General features: G+C 43.6%; 1 protein-coding gene across 4 annotated transcripts in view; it reads left to right on the top strand.

Moving 5' to 3' along the window:
* PDE11A (phosphodiesterase 11A) overlaps nt 1-19,558 on the top strand; it is a 245,113-nt gene that overhangs the window by 77,613 nt on the left and 147,942 nt on the right. For 2 of the 4 annotated variants that reach the window (XM_075000771.1, XM_075000768.1), the window contains exon 3: nt 19,308-19,397. In XM_075000771.1, coding sequence (XP_074856872.1) covers nt 19,308-19,397 — 90 coding nt within the window. Of the gene's footprint in view, nt 1-2,560; nt 2,600-13,498; nt 13,606-19,307; nt 19,398-19,558 lie in introns of those variants that run through there. The other 2 variants (XM_075000770.1, XM_075000769.1) reach the window with 2 other exon arrangements.

Genomic DNA, 19,558 nt, shown 5'->3' on the forward strand with positions numbered 1-19,558 from the left:
CTGCCGCATGCAGCCCCCTCGGGGGCCTGGGAAGCACAGCCATCCGGGGTGCCTCCGAGTTGGAGCTGGCGGCTGTGTGAGTGGCCCATTGCCAGCTGTGGCAGAGGTGGGTGCGACCTCACCACATGACGGGGCGCGTGCAATGCACAGGACCCACCCGAAGGTCCTTCCAGGAGCTCGAGGGAGGCCCTGCTGGAGCTCTTGGATGACAGAATGATGACAAGGGTCCTGTTGCTGGAGCCCTCATCTTCTCTGTGGGGTTCAGTTTCTGGGCCCATTGGACCGAGGATGCTGGTGGTCGAGAGTCCCAGCACCACCTTGGGCTTGCTGTTAGGCTCTGGGTCTGGCCTGGGGGTGTCCAGCATATGGGTGGGGGGGCAGTGCTGCCTTCTTGGGCCTCAGGAGGCAGTTCAGCTCTGTGAAGTGGGGGCTGGTGTTGGCCACTGCCCCCGAGTGGACGGCTGCGCCATGAGCTGCCAGTAGGCCTGCTGCAGTTTTCAAACCTTGCTCCACACTTGGTGGGCTGTGCAGGGGATGGCTGGTGAGGGAAGTGTGTCTGTCAGAGGTCAGTCCAGTTGACAGCTGGGTGAAAGCTGCAGCATTCTGGTGCTGGCGGGTAGTGTGGGCAGCAGCTCTTCATCCTTCCAGAGTCTCAGCAAGTCGTTGATCTCTGCCTCGCTCAGGGAGGGGGGCTGCTTCTTTGTCCCCAGGGAGTTGCAGGGGTCCTTGCTGCTGGCCATTTGGGCGGAGGGGTGGCTCTTGTGGGCAGTGCATTGGGAGATGGGCAAACAGCTGGAGCCTTGTGCCTTTCCTGCAGCCAGCATGCTCTCAGCTTCCTACCATGGGGTTCCTGGGTCCCTGTATCTTTAAACGCAGCCGGACCCAGAGAACATAGAGCCCCGGCAGTGCTGGTAGGGGCATCCACGTGTCCCAACTGGCAGGCACCACAGCGCAGCCCCTCTTTCAAAAGAGCAACCTGCAGAGCATCTACACCTGTTCTATTTCAAAAGAGCCTTTTGAAAGAAGGCGCTCTTCCTGAAACAGGAAGGGAAGAGTGATTTTGAAAGGAGTTCTATGTTCTTTCGAAAGTACTTTTCAAAGACCGTGTTTTGTGTGTAGACGCTGTGTGGGATCTTTCGAAAGAGCCCCTCCTTCAGAAAAATATTTCAAAAGAGCATGCTAGTGTAGACACAGCCTTAGATTCTTTAATACACATCCTACACAACATGTACCATGTTCTAGTATCACACCTATTTAAGAAGCATATCATACACAGATACCACGTGATTAAAAGGATTACTGTTCACATTGCAACAGCCAGTTGGAGCTGTACTAGGGACAGAGAGCAGAGGAGATAAAATGGACGGCTGGAAGAAGGAAATTCACCTAAGCTGTGTCTACATTACACAGGTTTATCTACAGAAGAGGCCTTCTGTTGACAAAATTAGGGAGCGTCCACACTGCAAATGTGTTCTGTCTAGAATCTGTCGACAGATCACAACCTTTTTCCTGACAGAGTTAGGTTTTGAGAGGTTGCGGCATAGCACCTCTGTAGACAGATTGTGTAGACAGAAGAATTGTGTAGATTCTCTGGGGACCCTCTGTGGCTAGAGAGGGCTTCCAGTTCACCTAGCAGCCCTGTTTGCAGAGCTTCTGGCTGGCTGTTCTGTCAACGGAAGGCTGGGCAGTCTGGCCGCTCTCTGTCGACAGAGGGCGTCAATGGGGGGAGCCCCTATTATGTGTGGACGTGTTCTGTAGACAGAGGTTCTGTTGGCAAAACTCTGTCGACAGTGACTTCTGTACACAGAACATTGTAGTGCAGACCCAGGCCTAGTGTTCTCCAGGTGTCCTGCTCTTCCTAGCATACACTGCATTGGTTCACTCTTTACCTTCCGGCAGAAGGAAAAGCGTGGGCCTTATCACATCCATAACAATCTCCTGCCCAGCTGCAGTTTCTATATAAGGTGATGTCTGTACAGTTTTAATTTAGACTTCCTGATATCTGTTTGACTAAGAAACGTGCAGTTAAAGCTCTTATAATAAAATGACCTAATATATTGCATGAATAGTGCTGTTACACTCTAATAACTGTAACCAAAGATATTATGCATACATGCACTCTGGGAAAGTTAGTGTTATGAGAAGTGAACATTGCATTTAAATGTATGTGTTAAGCTGAAGTGCTGTTTAAATTCTTTTACTGTGTGTGAGTGAGAATTTATGTGCAAAATATTTTATAATTACTTTGATTAACTACTTTTCTGTGGAGACCAACTATGTGGATCAAATAATTACCCAACTCAAGCTAAGTTACCTGATGCTATCTGAAACTGCAGCACAACTAGGATAGCTTAGCAAGACAAACTCTTTTTTGACTGTAGACTCCATGATCCCTCTCACCTCTCAAGCATGGCTGACAAAGGATTTAGCAAGACATCACAGGTTTGTGAGATAAATTTTCCTTTACTGATTCACTTTGTATACAGTTAATATTTCATTCCATGCTGTCATTGGTTACATTCCATTTTTCTGTCTTCCAGGTACTGTGGAAAAATAAAGATAAGAATCCATATGCAAGAACTTGACATAATTGAATCACGTAAGTGCTTTCATCCTTCTATGAGATGATTAGCTGGTAATGATAGAGATTAGTCTTAACTGAAACCTCTCACTGTGTTGTTTGCACTGCCTTCCAGCTCACAAGCACTCACTGGGTCACCTGTTCTGTTGATATTTACATTCATTTTGGATGTTAGCACTAGAGCACCAGGTAGCAGGAACACCTGCCTTACTGAAGTTTGCAGGGGACAGGTGTCATTTCTGTTTATGCACAAAACTATAAGAAGCACAAAGTTTCAAGGAGCAGGTAGTTTGAGGCTGACCGTAAAAATTCAGCCACAGGATTTCATGATGGGTGCTTAGCAGAATAGAACACATGGGAAAAGATGAAAACTATCTTTATCCTCTTAAGGAGCCAAGGATAGGAAACGATGTTGGATTTATGATAATGGTGAATGGTAAATATTAAATTTCTAAATGTGGTGGCAGGAATTGATGAGAAGAAGAAGGATTCTCAAAATTGAATACATTTTAAAAACACCCTAATAAAAGAAGAGGTTGCTTCCTTTCTATCTGTATTGGAGCTTTACTCTGGAAGGCCTATGGAGAAAAAGATAATACAGCTGACAGAGGCAATAAACTTCTTTTGTAATTCCCCATAAAGGCTCTTTCTTTCTAATCTAAGTGAAGGGTGAAAAGTTTTAAAATGTGCATACTTAAACAAAAAAAACAACAAAAAACCCAAACAAACAAACAAACAAAAAAAGCCATACAAGCAGACTACATTGTCGCAACTTTCAGAATATAGTGAATATTTCTTAATTTTACATTTTTCCATAAAGGAGGTATAAATAGTTCACTCTTATTGGCAGACTACTAACAGACACAGTTACTGCTCTTATCTTATTTTAAAGAATTTCCGACATTTTGGCATTAAACTTATTTTCTGTAAGGAAATATTTTAGAGGCCTGAATGCTGTGGAGGGGTGCTGTTACCTTTCTGTTGAGGCTGTCCATTTTCTAGGAGGCGTGACCCACACTTTATAAACATGTATAGCAATATTTTCTTGGGACAGTAACGATCCATATCCAACGTAGAGATTAAAACTGCAAGGCCATTCTATACAGAAGGTCACAGGAGGGGAAAAATTGGGAGTGGTATCAAGGTTTTTGCTGGCTGTACCTGCATGTCTCTTTTAATTTGGATTTTGTTGGATTCTGTTAGAGAATTGCAAGTTGCATTTTCTGCCTCTAATTCTGATTGGCCTCCCAAACATGGTCAGAAAAGTCCGCAAATAGAAGAGAGAAGGTTGGGGATTTCTCTGAAGCTACGCGGAGTTACTCTATGGCTCAGTTTTACACATCAGGAGCCCCAGCTTTATTTTGAGTATCCAAGTTTTTATAGAAAACAGCTTTATCTATATTTTGAACTTATGCCATACCCAATTCTCTCAGACTGTTTTCAAAACAAATAACCCAGGAAAACCTGATGATGCTTTTTGCTTTCCTGAAGTGACCTTGTTATACAATGTCCTGCTTCCATGTCTCACTGATGAATTGTGTAGTGTTACCTGCAAGAGTGAGGAGCACAGGATTTGGCCCTTCTTATGTTCAGAGCACCAGATGTGACTTTAGTTATAATTATAGGATGGCTGGGCTTCTTCATAGCCATTTACTAAAGTCTATGACCAATAATATCCTACAGGACACAGTCATTTCAACCAAAATAAATGTTTGCCCAGTGCTCCTGTGGAGGACAGAATATTAAATATCTGTAGCAGATTCAGAGAAGTCAGGCAGAGTCACAGAATGCATGTTACCCTGAAACTCCTTGTCTAATGCAGATCTACTAAGTCTATTACTCCACTGAGAACAAAAGATGCAAAAAATCATTGTGATCTGGAACCTCTGAACTTTTTCTGGCCAGTTGTAGTAAAGGATCTACCTCTGTTAGCCAGAATTTTGTTGTCTGGCAACATCCCTTGTCTGGCAGTCTGTGGATCTTGGCAGCCAGAACAGCCCGGGCTCCCCGCCGCCCATGGGTCCCAGCAGCCTGTGCCTGCTGTCGGCTACCTGGACCTGCAGGTGGTGGGGAGCTGGGGCTGGTGGCAAACAGACGCGGGGAGCCAGGGCTGGCTGGTGGCTGTTAGCACTCAGGGGTAGCCAGAAGCTAGGATGCAGCTGCCAGGACCTGTGGTCAGTGGGGAGCCAGCTGGGGGGCCATGGGCTGGCGAAAGATGACTTTCCCTCATTCAGAAAATTCTCTTATCCGGCTCGAGTCAGGTCCCGAGGGTGCCAGAGAAGAGAGGTTCAACCTGTACTTCTATCACATCTCAGGAGCAGAGGAGGTACACTGGAGGGGATGAAGGGCGCTCATATGCAATGTCAGTTTAACTGTAATTTTTTTATTCCTGTAATAAATCTGAATGTCTCAAGAAGGTCTTTTTAAATGTCATGTTCGTTGTAAAATAAAGACACTAATAAATTTTGATTCGTGGTCTAATTTTTGATTATTTGAAGTTTTATGTTAAACACTTTATCATAATTAGGCTTCTCAGCTGTAAGTGAAAATGTCTGTCTTCTAATATTTCATAGTGTCTGCAATGTGGTAAGCGGAAGAACCCAAAACATCTGCTGACAGCACATCTGAGTCATATCTGATAAACACTTTTTGATCCTGTCAGTACTTCTGTGCCAGTATACACATGATTGAACTAGTTTCAGAGAGGTAGCCGTGTTAGTCTGTATCTTCACAAACCAAAGAAGCAGTCCTGTAGCACCTTAAAGACTAACAATATTAGTCCATGCTCCGACAAGCTCCCAGCCCCAGAGCTGCTGGGGTTCCCCCCAGTCCCAGGCTGAGTCCCTAGGGCTGGAGCTGCTGGAGGTGTTTCATGCCCTGGCCAGTTCCCTGCTGCATGACTGGCAGGGGTGCCCTGCCACCTGCTGGGGATGTCACACAGACTAAGCAAGACTCTAGAATTCTGCCTGTCAATCCCAGGATTGTGTAACTCCACTTGGAAGGTGTTTGGGTATATACGCAAATGACGTGAATCTCAGACTGTGCTGTTCAATTTGAGTGTTAATATTTATTTGCACTAATGCAAGTCAGATATGCCTGAGTCCGGGAGGCTACTGTATTCTCAAGGTATCCTCGTAGTTCCAGCTGACAAGCTAAGAAGCATCCACTTATTTTACAGCTTAGAATATAATCATGCTTTGTTTTATTTTCAACTAACATGCCATCTGTATATGCAGAAGTGAATAGATTCAGCTACTGAGCCAAATTAGTGTGGTTTATGTTGTCGAGGTGAGAGTAATGTTTACCTCATTTTAGTATAGAAAGAGTTCTGTATTCTTGTTTGGAAAGGAGAATTCTTCCATTTTGAAAATGGGAAAAACCGTGAAATTGCATCATTAAAATAAACACTTTGAATATGAACTATATACAAAATGGCCAAATCCTACTTGCCATCTCTATGTGAGTCATCTCACTGACATTGAGGAGAATACCAGAAGCTGGTGCACAGGCTCCATGTTCCTTTGGGTGGGGCTACTGGATTCACTTTGCTCACCTTCAGATGAAGAGGGGATTGACCAAATGCAAGCTGCTGCAGCGCTGAAGAAAGCAATATCAACCACTAAACAGTTCTGTAGTGTGGCTATAGAACAATTCAGAGTCCCCAGATTCATACCCTATCCTTCCACCTCCAAACAAACACACGAGGCTTAGCCGACTCATGAACAATGCAATTGGGTTATCAGGATTTGGCCTTGTGCTTTGAGTTTATAAATGACCTTGCTTAGAAACTGATAGCAATACCTGAAGATGTGCATCACTACTCAGGAGACAACGTGTGGAATAGTGATGGCTCACTTCCAAACCAGCCCACGCACTTTCGTTAATCCTTTGAAATCTGCAGCTTTAAAAACAAACGAACAAACATGCAAAGTCAGACTGCAACAGCCTGCACCAACACTGAACTGAAAGGTGCAGTGCTATAGTCTTAAAATATGGTGCTTTCCTTAGCACCCTGTGAACCAAACATAGTGGCTCATAAGACAGATCCTGCAAGAGTTAACAGTTTACTGTAAAAAAAACAGTTTTAATTGGACAAATCATAAAATGAAAAATATAGTGTGAATTTGCACCAATACTGAGGAGGGCTTTATAAAAATTAATATTCTACTTTACAGAAACGATTATTTATCACCATTATGCAATAACCAAGATTTTTAAAGTTGTTAATGTTATCGTTTTACTGGGACCAGTAATTCTGTTGTGACGATGGGACATTTAAGAGATGTTTCCATGATTCATTACAAGCTAAGGAAACCATGAAAAAGTGAGCTGGGATGAAAGTTGTTACACAACATCTGTTTTAAACGAAATGTAATAACAAAAGAGATATTTGGTTATAGCATTTTTATTTCTAGAGCTTCAAAAGTGTACTGTAACCTTCTCTAACTTTTACTGCTTTTGATCCCTGTTGTTAACAGCCACCCTCTCAAATTATATCAATGGAAACACAGTCTTCTGAGAAATCAAATGTAGGGCTATGCAACTTCACCACATTAGTGGCCTGAGGCAAAGCTTGTTGAAATAAATAAAAAAGATTCGAGTCCAGTGGTCTTTGACGCAATCCCCAAGAGGTATCCAAGAGGTATTTTTCTATTTTCTATTTTTTTTAAAACATAATCATTTAAAAATAATGCACACAATGCTGTTGACCGTGCTTATGAATGGCCTAATGGCAGTGCTCATCCTCATCTGTGAGGAGCACTTAAGCTGATTTTCACTTCCCTTTCCTTGGGAGTTATGTAGGCTGGGGGTGGGGGGAGAAGACATCTGTACTGTGGAAATACTGTGACTTGTAAAAAGTCCCAGAGTCTGTGTGCTGGTTTCCCACAGCCTCACCTTCCTTGGCATCAGCAGTTAATAGAATCAGCACCATCCCTCAATTCCTGGCAATTACCCTCTGACACATTGCCCAAACATATTGTGCTGACAGGCTGCCTGGCAGAACAGCATCCCAGATCTCCCATTGCATAAATGGCCCCTCTCTTGGGGTCCAGACAGCAATACTTTAGCCCTACTCTTGCCTGCTGTGGAAGTGAAGAGAAGCCCTTCGGCAGGAATGGTTGAACACCTTTGCCCTTCATAAAGAAGTAAGGGTCAGCCCACAAAGGCAATTTCTCTCCTCTTCCACAGGCTACTGGTACCAATTGTCCTCCCACCAAGGGTAGGAGAGCCCCTTAGTCAGAAGCCTCCTCACTCCCAGAAGACAGGAGGGAGTTGTTTCAGTGAGCAGAAGGCTAAATCCACCATTTGGATGCAGCAGTCATAGCAGCTTTTAGATTTCATGAACAGAAATAAGTGTGGAGAATCCCAACAGCAACCTCTTTTATTCCCTTGGTCTAACACATTTGAGCCGTGTCTACACGTGCACGCTACTTCGAAGTAGCGGCACTAACTTCGAAATAGCGCCCGTCACGGCTACATGTGTCGGGCACTATTTCGAAGTTAACATCGATGTTAGGCAGCGAGACGTCGAAGCCGCTAACCCCATGAGGGGATGGGAATAGCGCCCTACTTCGACGTTCACCGTTGAAGTAGGGACCGTGTAGTCGTGCGTCCCGCAACATCGAAATTGCGGGGTCCGCCATGGCGGCCATCAGCTGAGGGGTTGAGAGACGCTCTCTCTCCAGCCCCTGCGGGGCTCTATAGTCATCGTGTGCAGCAGCCCTTAGCCCAGGACTTCTGGCTGCTGCTGCTGCAGCTGGGGATCCATGCTGCAGGCACAGGGTCTGCAACCAGTTGTCGGCTCTGTGGATCTTGTGTTGTTTAGTGCAACTGTGTCTGGGAGGGGCCCTTTAAGGGAGCGGCTTGCTGTTGAGTCCACCCTGTGACCCTGTCTGCAGCTGTGCCTGGCACCCTTATTTCGATGTGTGCTACTTTGGCGTGTAGACGTTCCCTCGCTGAGCCTATTTCGATGTGGTGCTGCGCAACGTCGAAGTTGAACATCGACGTTGCTGGCCCTGGAGGACGTGTAGACGTTATTCATCTAAATAGCCTATTTCGATGTCGCTACATCGAAATAAGCTACTTCGAAGTAGGCTTCACGTGTAGACGTAGCCTTGGAATGATACTGTTCATTATAAGATTGTTATAAGGAACCTTCTTGTACACGTGAATCTTCTGAAACAGCTATGTGGTTATATGTACCAGTAGTGGAATGTTTACCTGCTAAATGCATTTCTTTAGCAGCAACATTTTTTAAAAAATCCTTTCTTACTGAGATCTTGACAGAAGACAGAAAGCATTAAGATGCCGGGTGGTTTTAACTAACAATTTAAGAACTAAGTTAGCTAAGCAGTGTGCCTTTAGTAGGAAATGGGATTCATATATTCAGGTTAGCTTGTTCTCAGTACTCAAGTCTGAATTTAAGTTTTCCTTTCCGAGGGCCCAATTCTGTGGGTGCTGGATTCTCAATAGTTCACAGTTTCCTTCTGTTGCTGTTGTAAAATGGAAACTGGCATGTGTAATGACTATCAGTACAGATACAAGACAAACTTCTGTAAGAGTAGTGGTTTTGTATCTGATCAGAAGAAAACAAATCTATTTTCTTCCTCAGACCTAGTCAAGATTCTGGGCAGGGTATTAGAATTCTGTGCACATTTTCTTTTCCTTTGCTGTTTGAATGACCATATCCTGTTGAATGGCTAGAATATTAACATTAATAGCATGCTCAGGGTTTGAGAGCCGTGTCAGACATGGTACAGAGACGTGAATATGCATGGAGTATCAAATCACAATGTCTGTCCTGCAAACTGCAGGATTTTACAGAAGCATTTATGTTCAGATTCTTCTGAAGAGTATTTTATCGTAGAGGTTCAATACATTTTAATCTCAGTATGACTTTTATGGATTTAAAAAGCCAAAGCTGATGAAAAGGTCCTTAAGGCATCAACCAACTTTCCACATTAAAGATAAAACTAAAACTGTATTGTTACAAAAGGTTGTATTTTTCTGTATGTCACACTCATGTAAATCCAGGCTAAAATCAGTGGAGGCATTCCAGATTTACACTGAAACCAACATGTGGCTCATATTCCTCTATGCTGCTATACCTTTCACCAAAACTATGCTCAAAGTGAGTAAATATGGAAGCAATATACTATGTCTTTTAGAATATGTTGTATTGTAATTCACTTGCTTTGATATTGACTAATTGATGCACCAAGGATTTTATTCTTTCATATATGTTCCACATAGCTCTAATTTTAATGTATGAAGCCTCACAATATTCTTTTCTAGTTTATATTACATAATATCCTTTCTCTGTTTTTCCAGAATTTATACCATGTTGGGCTTCATTGAAGTTAATATTCTCCTGATTCTAGGTTGTCCTCAGCCTCAGCATATTACTCAGCAGTCCAGAGACCTCAGTGCTATGGCTGTTTCCTATTCCATCTCCAGTAATTCAAGAACAAAGTTTGTAGGGTTAGAGTCCAGCGAACGATCTTTTAGCTTTTCACAGGGACAGTTTTCTACTAGGGAATGGTATGAGGATCTGGCTGGTGAAGAGGCTGTCACATGAGGTGGACTAACACTGTGGTGAAATTCTCTCTGGCCTTTAGCACGCTGTTCAAAGTTCCCACAGGCTGCAGAAGCTCAGATTTTATTGTCTTTTCTTTATCTCTGAAGTACCATGTATTTTTATAGCACTGTATAAGCAAAAGCATGCAGACACGAATCTGAAACGACCTCAGAGGCAATGGACTAATCAAGCCTTGTACCGTACTTGCTTTTGATCTCTATAGTTCTCATTCATGGTAGGGCAGGTATATGTCTGGACATTCACAGAATATAGTGTAACCCTTCTGTTAATGCCAGATGCCTGCCAAAAGGGCCAGGTTCAACTCTTGTGGGGTTTTCCTATCAAGGATACAACCAACCGGCTTGAGCCCCCACCCAGTGGCCTGGGACAATTTCACCCCCGTGCTGGGTGCCTGTAAGGCGGTTCTCCCCCCGCCTTGCAAGCACAGAGTCTGAGATAGAAATGGCTTGTTTAATGACCGTAACCTACCCCAAGGTTACAGCGACAGATGCAGTATATCTCAGCACAGAAGAGACAAAACCCCTTTTACCCAGATACCATTCCCATATGCAGTAGAACCCAGTCTTTTGCTGGGGCTCTTGGCCCTTTTCCACACACAGTTACAGGGTGTACCCTCTGCGGTACAGTCCCAAACTCAAAGCCCACAGATACATCACCAGGGCAATACTAGCTGTCCACTTGTCTGTAGCCTCCCCTTGCTGTCACCAGCCATCTGCCAGTCGCCATCATCCGCCGCCGCTCCTGCCGGCCACCCGCCAGTCACCGTTGTCCGCCACTGCTCCTACCGGCCACCCGCTAGTCCTGCTGTTGTCCGCCAGTCCTAACCCCGCTGCTTGGGACTGCCCTGAGGCAGAATCCAGTGATTTCAGCTCTGTGTGGCCTCAGCTGTCACTCTGTGATTTTAGCTCTTGGTATCTCTAGTGTGGGGTTTCACAAACACCCTAGTATCCAGCTCTATCTTTCAACAGGTGGGGAGGGTCAGTCAAGCCAGGCTTATAGCTATAGGGCCAAGGCACTCAGCAAGCTGGCTCAACCAGTACCCCTCCCTTTCTCTCTCACAATGCTTTAAACCAGGGAACCCTATGTAATCAATGTCTTACACAGCTAAGGCGACTGCCCTGTCCCCCACAACAACCCAGAGCATTGGTGAGATCTCACAACTCCCGCATTAAGTGTCAGCTTAAATTGTGATTTTACAACTACATGTTTACAATAGACCAAATCTCATGGCTTACTTGCTACCCATTAGGTTTTGCCTGAAAAGGTATCACACATGCACACCTTTTGCATTCTTATGCAGATGACCTCTGGGAGACTCATTCCTCCCAGCCTTTAGCAGCACTGCATTCCTTTTGCCACATTCCCTACAATAGAATATGTCATTCACAGAATGCTCACAGAATATTGAGGTTCAGTCCTGTATTAGCTTGGAAAAAACCTCTGGTTTTGGCAAATGTTTCTTTGAAATGCAAACTGCTGCTATGGTTTGATTTGATTAGAGACCTGGGTATAAGACTTGCCAGACACTGTACAGATGGTAGAATGTAATGTGATTTGGGTGAGTGTTCATACTTAACCATATTGCAATTGATTTTGGTCTGTAGCTTCTTGACCTTAATAAAATATTTATGTATCCAATCTGTGTTTAGGAATGTAAGAAATATTTGAATGACATCAATGAATCTGTGTTTTGAGCATGCAAGTCAGCATGAGTAAAAAAACATATTCGGAGTTTTGTAACCATGCTAGTCCCAGCATATTAAAGAGACAAGGTGAGTAGGGTAGTATTTATTATTTCACCAGCTCTTGTTGGTGAAAGAGAAAGCTTGATAGCTCCACCTCCCAGCAGATTAGCTAGGTCATTTTATTTCTGAGACTACATTCTTTTTACAAACTATGCTGTCACACATTTACTGGTGCCACTGAGCTGTGACATAATACATATACATTAAAACCAAGCTACAGTTGCAAAAATAAACTTGCAAAGTACATTTTGTAAACTTGTGTCCTTACATTTTAATCGTGTATTTATGTCCTTCCTTAACAATGTATACAGTTCAAGCATTTGCAGTGCATCTCCTAGTCATGTAGTGCAAATTAAATAGAGTAAGAAATTACCCACATAAAGAATTGCCTTTCATGTTGCTAGTACTGCTCCAAATTGAAAAAATGCTTGCTAATTGTGCCTTGGATTAGTGATTGTATCTATCAAGGATACTTCAACTGCTGTGGAATGGTTTATATAATAAACTGAATTTTTCCCATGAATTTCACGCTGATAGTGACCCCATTGGCATGACTGTAAGAGCATAGTTATGCACCTTCAGCATAAACAGAATATATTTTCCTTACTGAAGCTTTGGACTTATTAGCCACAGCTCCTTTAAGAGTTGTAATGTCAGATATAAGCTGATAGAGTTTCTTGTGCAATAAAAACTTAGTGGTTAATAAAACATTCACAGACCCAGACTGACAGTTATTTTTCCTCAGCCTGTTTTGTAGCGCAGAAGAGACAGCAGAGAGAACACAGGAAAACAAGTCTATCTTAAAATGTTCCCATGCCACAATGAAGCAAATTAAAATGAACTTGTCCTTTATCTTTGTGTTCTTTCCCATCATTGCTGCTTTTGACAACATATCTATAAAAAAGCACAAGACTTCTCTATACTCTTCAGTCTGCTTTTCCTACCTCCTTTACTTAGTAATGCCACAGCTCAATATTTTGGTTGTTGGATCATCACTTCATGCTGGAAAATTCAGATGTCAAAAATGGTTGATTGTGACATTTCTGAAATGTTCAGTGCTGTTTGTTGTAAACAGGATACTTCTGTAGGGCGTGAGAAGACATTGTGACCGTGGAGAGTGCAGTCCGACTCCCCTGTGAACCCTCAGGAGAATTCCAAACAGACCAGTCTGTGCAAGGCAAACAGCTGCAAAACAAATAATCCTGCCAAGGCGAACAGCTGCAAAACAAAGTACGATTGCCAAAACTTCAAGGCTACACTGGCAGTAGGCCACAAGAGATAGTAAGAGTAGTGCATAGGCAATTTTAAGCAATCTTATGTAAATGAGTTTAAGCTTTATTAGTTAGTGTTAGGAAGCCCGATACAGAGCCTCTCTCCCGAGCGAAGCTCCGACGCGTCAGGTTTTCCCCCACTGGTGACTGCGGCGTTTCTGGGGCTCCCGTCGTGGGTGTCACACTTTCAATAAACCAAATATAGCACTCGCCTTCTGGGTGCAGCCTCGTTTCTGGGGAACCCGAGCCTGGTTGGTTACAACTTCCAAGGAAAAGTCTTTTCAGTAATTAGAATGCATTACAATTTAAACAGCTTTTGGCAAAGCAGGATGCAATATTCCTTTATGTTCACGTGCAAGAGGATCTTTTATTATTTATGCATCCGTGACAAAAGCATCCAGATTCATGGTGACGTATCTTTAACTATTCAATTACATTCTCTTTTTGGGACAATGCCGCTGAAGAATCTAGTATACTATCAAGTCCTCTCAATAATTGGCTAAAATTTACACTAGCAATCAGCACACCATTGGATATTTTTATATGACCAATTGTCAGAGTGCTTAGGTTGTGTAATGGTATTCCTGGATGTCTACTTTCTGTTAAAGCATCACAAAATGCCCCTGAAAACAGGTGTTTTGATATTGCAGTTGTTAATGCATATTTAATTTACTTATTTGAAGCCAAAATATAATCAGGGAATTCTACTCCATTCCGTGATTTTGCAATGGACGAACCTTTTAAAAATGTCAGTAACTATTAGTGATGCATCAGTTACTTTATTACAGTTTTGCCAGAGACATTTAAGCAGCAGTATCTGTTTGGCTTAGAAACAAAACAGGAGTTGCAGCCCATTTTTGTTTTGCTTAATGCTCTTTTAAAAAGTGGAATGATTGCTTTAAAACACCGGTGGCTTTTCTCTATGTGATACTGAATGATCAATTAATTTTTACTCACTCATATTCTTTTTTGTAAAGTTTTCAATATCATTGCACTGCATCGTGTGTTGTCATCTATAGTTGTGCAAAGTGGGTGTAAAGCACCAATTTTCTGAGCATTTTGTATGTCAGCTTTTCAGAGGTGCAGATGATTATACAAACGGCGCACAGCTGTGGGGAATAAGGCCTGCTGAGTGGGTGTCCATCTCAGCAGATGGTCATTTGTGCTTTTTATCACTGTGATGGGATGGGAATCACCACCATAGCTCCTCCTGCTGGTCAGCTTAGGAATTAGCTCAGTCCAGTTATTGAGTGCACCACCTCCATCTGGTCACTCACCTGTTGTCTACTCTGCTGTCTCCATCATCTAAGCTGAACCAGTGTTGGTCCCTGGACCGTGGTATCTGTTTCAGGACATGGTCCTCCGCCAGTGTCCCCAACTCCATTCTCCTCCCTTCGGGGGGGAATCACCAGTCCTTCTGCAGTCTCTGCACTTACATTCAAACCAACTGCAGCCTCTAAATTTAGCCCCCTGACCTCAGGGGCAAGCCACAGTGTGTATTTGCCATGCTCTGATGTGAAGTGTGTACTGCAAGAGGGAGGGAGGGAACCTAGGCCCACTTACCATTCTGGGTCCCAATCCAGGGACCCTCTAGCTTTCATATACTGCCCTCTTCTCCCTTCTACTATCTACTACTACGTCACTGGGTCACTTCCCATAGTTCTTGCACCTTCTCAGTCCTTTTTGGTCAGGGACCTAGATTCTAGGTTAGAATTTATGGCTTTTTTATCTTTTTATCCTAACATCCTAACCCAGCAAAATTCCTCTATGAAATCTGAAACAGTAGTCATCGATTTTCTAGCTGATGAAATTTCAAAGGCTTATAAGCCTGGGAGATATCAGGCTAGAGGACTTGCTCTGCTCCCCTAAGCTTGCCCAAATTGCAGCTACTTTTGCAGGGAGCCAGTCCTTTACTCTTGCTGGTCACAGTTAGACTGAGCTCCTCTCAGCTCTGCAGTCTCTTTTATGGGGCCTAGTCTTGCTATGATTGGCTGCCTTGTATCTTCTATCTTTGCTCTGATTGATTCCAGCAGGCCTGTTCTGATTAGCCATGGGTTTGTGTTGTCTCCCTAAGGCTGCTTTTGCCCCTCCGTTTTTACCACACTGCTTCAATCACCCATTTTTGTCATGCTCAAAAATATATTAAGTGCCTTCTTACACCTTTCTCATCACTAAGGTGTCTGAAAACCTTGGTCTAGAAGTTCTGCTCCTGGATCTAATAGGTGCCTGACTAGGGGCCAAACAGATTCTAAAAGTTATATAGGTTCTTCTATGGCTTTTCTCTCACCACTGTGGAAGACACCTAAAGGCCATGTCTACACGTGCTCCCATGAGCTGATGGGAATAAGGGGACTTTGAAGTAGGCGGCGTCCTTTCGAAAAGGAGCCCCGTCGGGACGCGCCGCGCGGCGGCAAGAAGCATCAATTTCGAAGCACGGCTGCCGCCCGCATGCTAATGAAGCGCTGAATATGCATTTCCGCGCTTCATTAGTAAACTTCGAAATGGCCATGCAAATGGCCATTTCGAAGTTTGGGGCACATGTAGACGTAGCCAAAGGGTGCTTGGAGCAAAGAAAAGAAAAGTCCTCTCTTTCTTCCCTTATAGCAGAGAAGTTTCTGTGGGAAAATAAAGAGAAGGGTCTGCCTCCAGCCTTTCCATGTGGGGCATAGTGCTCTGAGGCTGGGTCATACAGCTTCTGAAACAGTTAGGCTTGTTGGTGTCTCCCTAACTGTGAGCTTTTTCTGCTGCCTGAGGTAAGGCAGTCTTCACTTCCCCTTTCTGTTGCAGGTTGTCCCTTATGAGCTCCCTTCCCTAGGCATAACAAGCCTCCCCTCTGTCATTGGGAGGTTGTGCACCTGCGTAACCACACTCCCTTTGGTCTTTTTGGCACTATCATACATTACAGTTCTGTGTGTTTACTTTTAATTTTGAATGGCCTTTCCTCCTGATCATGAGCATTCAAACCTGCCAACCTAGATTTTTAATGTAAGAAAAGCATGTTAAATGTGACACTTTTGAAGATTAAAGCAATTGTTGCCTTCTCATGGACTAAGCAAACATACTTTCTGTCTAAAACTCATCAATTTAATTTAATGAGAACCACCATAATAAAGAGCAAAAATAAAGTCTTTGAGAAAGAAAAATGTTTATGTGTGTTTCTCCCCGGTTGCTGGTTGTAGTAAGCACGAGAACACAGGAGCCGCGTCTACACGTGCCGGCTACTTCGAAGTAGCCGCGCCCACTTCGAAATAGCGCCTGCCACGTCTACACGTGGCGAGCGCTATTTCAAAGTTGAAATCAATGTAAGGCGGCGAGATGTCGAAGTCGCTATCCCCATCAGGAGATGGGAATAGCACCCTACTTCGATGTTGAACATCGAAGTAGGGCACATGTAGCCAATCCGCGTCCCGCAACATCGAAATAGTGGGGTCCGCCATGGCGGCCATCAGCTGAGGGGTTGAGAGACGCTCTCTCCAGCCCCTGCGGGGCTCTGTGGTCACCGTGTGCAGCAGCCCTTAGCCCAGGGCTTCTGGCTGCTGCTGCTGCAGCTGGGGATCCATGCTGCATGCTCAGGGTCTGCAACAAGTTGTCGGCTCTGTGGATCTTGTGCTGTTTAGTGCAAGTGTGTTTGGGAGGGGCCCTTTAAGGGAGTGGTTAGCTGTTGCCCGGGAAGTGCTAGTCCGCCCTGTGACCCTGTCTGCAGCTGTTCCTGGCACCCTTATTTTGATGTGGGCCGCTTTGGTGTGTAGACGCTCCCCTGCAGCGCCTACTTTGATGTGGTGCTGCCCAACGTTGAAGTTGAATGTCGACGGCACCAGCCCTGGAAGACGTGTAGATGCTATTCATCGAAATAGCTTATTTCGATTTCGCTACATCGAAATAAGGTATTTCGATGTAGCATACACGTGTAGACGTAGCTAATGATAAAGGTGAAAAAGCCAGAAAATGAAGACATCACTGTTGTATAACTTACACACACCAGAGCAAGTCCATGTTTTCAGACGTACTTTCGGATTTCTTGTCTTTGTACAAAAGTCAGATATAATAGAATACTAAATTGGAGTGTGATCTTCAGCCCCTACATGGCATTGTGTAAAATGCCGTATTTAAATGAACCTTTGCCGTAGTTGGTAGGGCACTAATAAATCCTCAGATGAACACATCTGGTGTGTATAAGCAAGCTCTGTGACCTCTAGGTATCTGGTACAGCAATACCAAGAGATTGTACAGGTGAGAGCAAGACAATGGTAAGGGAAGTATCACTCAAATCCATATGGTTCTTCCCATTGATTACTAGGTTGTTCCTTGTAACTTTGGGATTGAGCAATATCGTCTTTACAAACAGAGAAATGGCATTGGGTTGAGAGCTATGTCTCACTTTGCTCAGTCGACAACTTCACAAAAGGTTGTTCTTGGCGTAATGCCAACGCGGTTAAGCATCAACTGTTTTGTAAATATAACTGGACCTGTTGCTTCCATCTGTTTTGGGGCAGCTGTTACTAATAAGTGATTGAAGCTCATGTAGGTCTCCAAGATTTGCTGTGTAAAGAAGATAAACATTATGCCTCTTACATGCATGTCTGACTGGATATAGAAAACCAAACTATTCTCTTGACTGTGATGTTTATTTCTGTATTTGTCTCATCAATTATTCCTTTCAAGGTTATCAAGATATACGGATTGTTTTCTGTTTAGCCATCATTTCTTCCAGCATCCCTCTAGTTCATCTGATTGTCTTTTTCCTCTCCTTCAGCACCATTTTCAGACCCAGAGGACTTTGTCCTGGTAAAGGTTTAAGTGGCCTGAACTCTGATGGGCTTTGGCAGAAGTTGAGGACTCATAGCATCTCATAAAAGGTGCTGAGTATTTCACAGGACTGGGCCAGAACTAGCCAGAAACACCAATGTTGTACCTGTTGTTGCTAATTTCTAGATTGAAAATGCCAATATTCTTACATTTTTAATTTTCTTGTTGATATCATGAGGTCACATTACCTCATGTGAGCTTAATGCACAAAATCTGAACTTTACAGTTACTGAAGATTTTGGCTAGAGGATTTGTACATTTGAAATACATGAATCGGTCTAATCAGTGGACACTTTGGCCATGTCTACACTAGCCCAAAACTTCGAAATGGCCATGCAAACGGCCTTTTCAAAGTTTACTAATGAAGCGCTGAAATACATATTCAGCGCTTCATTAGCATGCGGGCAGCTGCGGCACTTCGAAATTGACATGTCTCGCCGCCGCGCATCTCGTCCCAGCGGTGCTCCTTTTCGAAAGGACCCCTCCTACTTCGAAGTCCCCTTATTCCCATGAGCTGATGGGAATAAGGGGACTTCGAAGTAGTTGGGGTCCTTTTGAAAAGGAGCCCCGTCAGGACGAGCCGCGTGGCGGCGAGGCGTGTCAATTTTGAAGTGCCGCAGCCGCCCGCTTGCTAATGAAGCGCTGAATATGCATTTCAGCGCTTCATTAGTAAACTTCGAAATGGCCATTTGCGTGGCCATTTCAAAGTTTGGGGCTAGTGTAGACACGGCCCCTGTGTTTTAACAGCAAGTATTTTGAAATAGTTATTTCGAAATAGGCACTAGTGCTCCTGCAATGAGGTTTATTGATTTTGAAATATCACACCCACTATTTCAAATTTATTTCAAAATAATGAGCGCGTAGTGAAGATGACAGCAATGTTATTTCAGAATAACATCTGTTATCTTGAAATAACTTGGCTATGTGGCCATAGCCTAGGAGAGTAACTCTCTGATAAGCTTGTCATCTTCAGATGTTGTGTGTTAAAGGGATGAAGGTGAGGGCTTACCATGACAGAGGCAATTCCAAAAGAGAAGAATTTGTTTGACTTGAGGACACTCTGGAGCATTAAATTTTTTGATACAGTCTGCACATGAGGACAGATTTGTTTGGAATGATTCTTCCTCCCCTCTAATATCTGGGGACAATTCACAAATAATTTGCTCTGTTTTTAGTTCTAAAATGGAAGAATTCAGAGATACCGAGCACTTCCTGGGAGTTGCCAAAAGTCCTCATTGCTAAATAATGTGGACGCTTGCACTCAATAGTATTTCCTAATGACCTAAAATTTCTCTTTTTAACAGGTGATGCAGATGTACCTCCCATTTTGTGGAATTGCGATATCTAATGCCCAGCTATTTGCTGCTTCAAGGAAGGAGTATGACAGAAGCAGAGTAAGTAGAAAGCAGTGATATGGAAAGCTCCAAACAATGTCACGTCTCTGCTTCCTTGAAATTCAAGAACAGACAGTTTTAAGGAACCAATGATATTTTATTTCAAAATAATCCAGAAAAAGCCTTTAAAATGGGTAATGACTATCCTTGAAGACTCAAAC

The sequence above is a fragment of the Carettochelys insculpta genome, chromosome 8 (assembly GCF_033958435.1).
Source record: "Carettochelys insculpta isolate YL-2023 chromosome 8, ASM3395843v1, whole genome shotgun sequence".
NCBI classification, from domain to species: Eukaryota; Metazoa; Chordata; order Testudines; family Carettochelyidae; genus Carettochelys; species Carettochelys insculpta.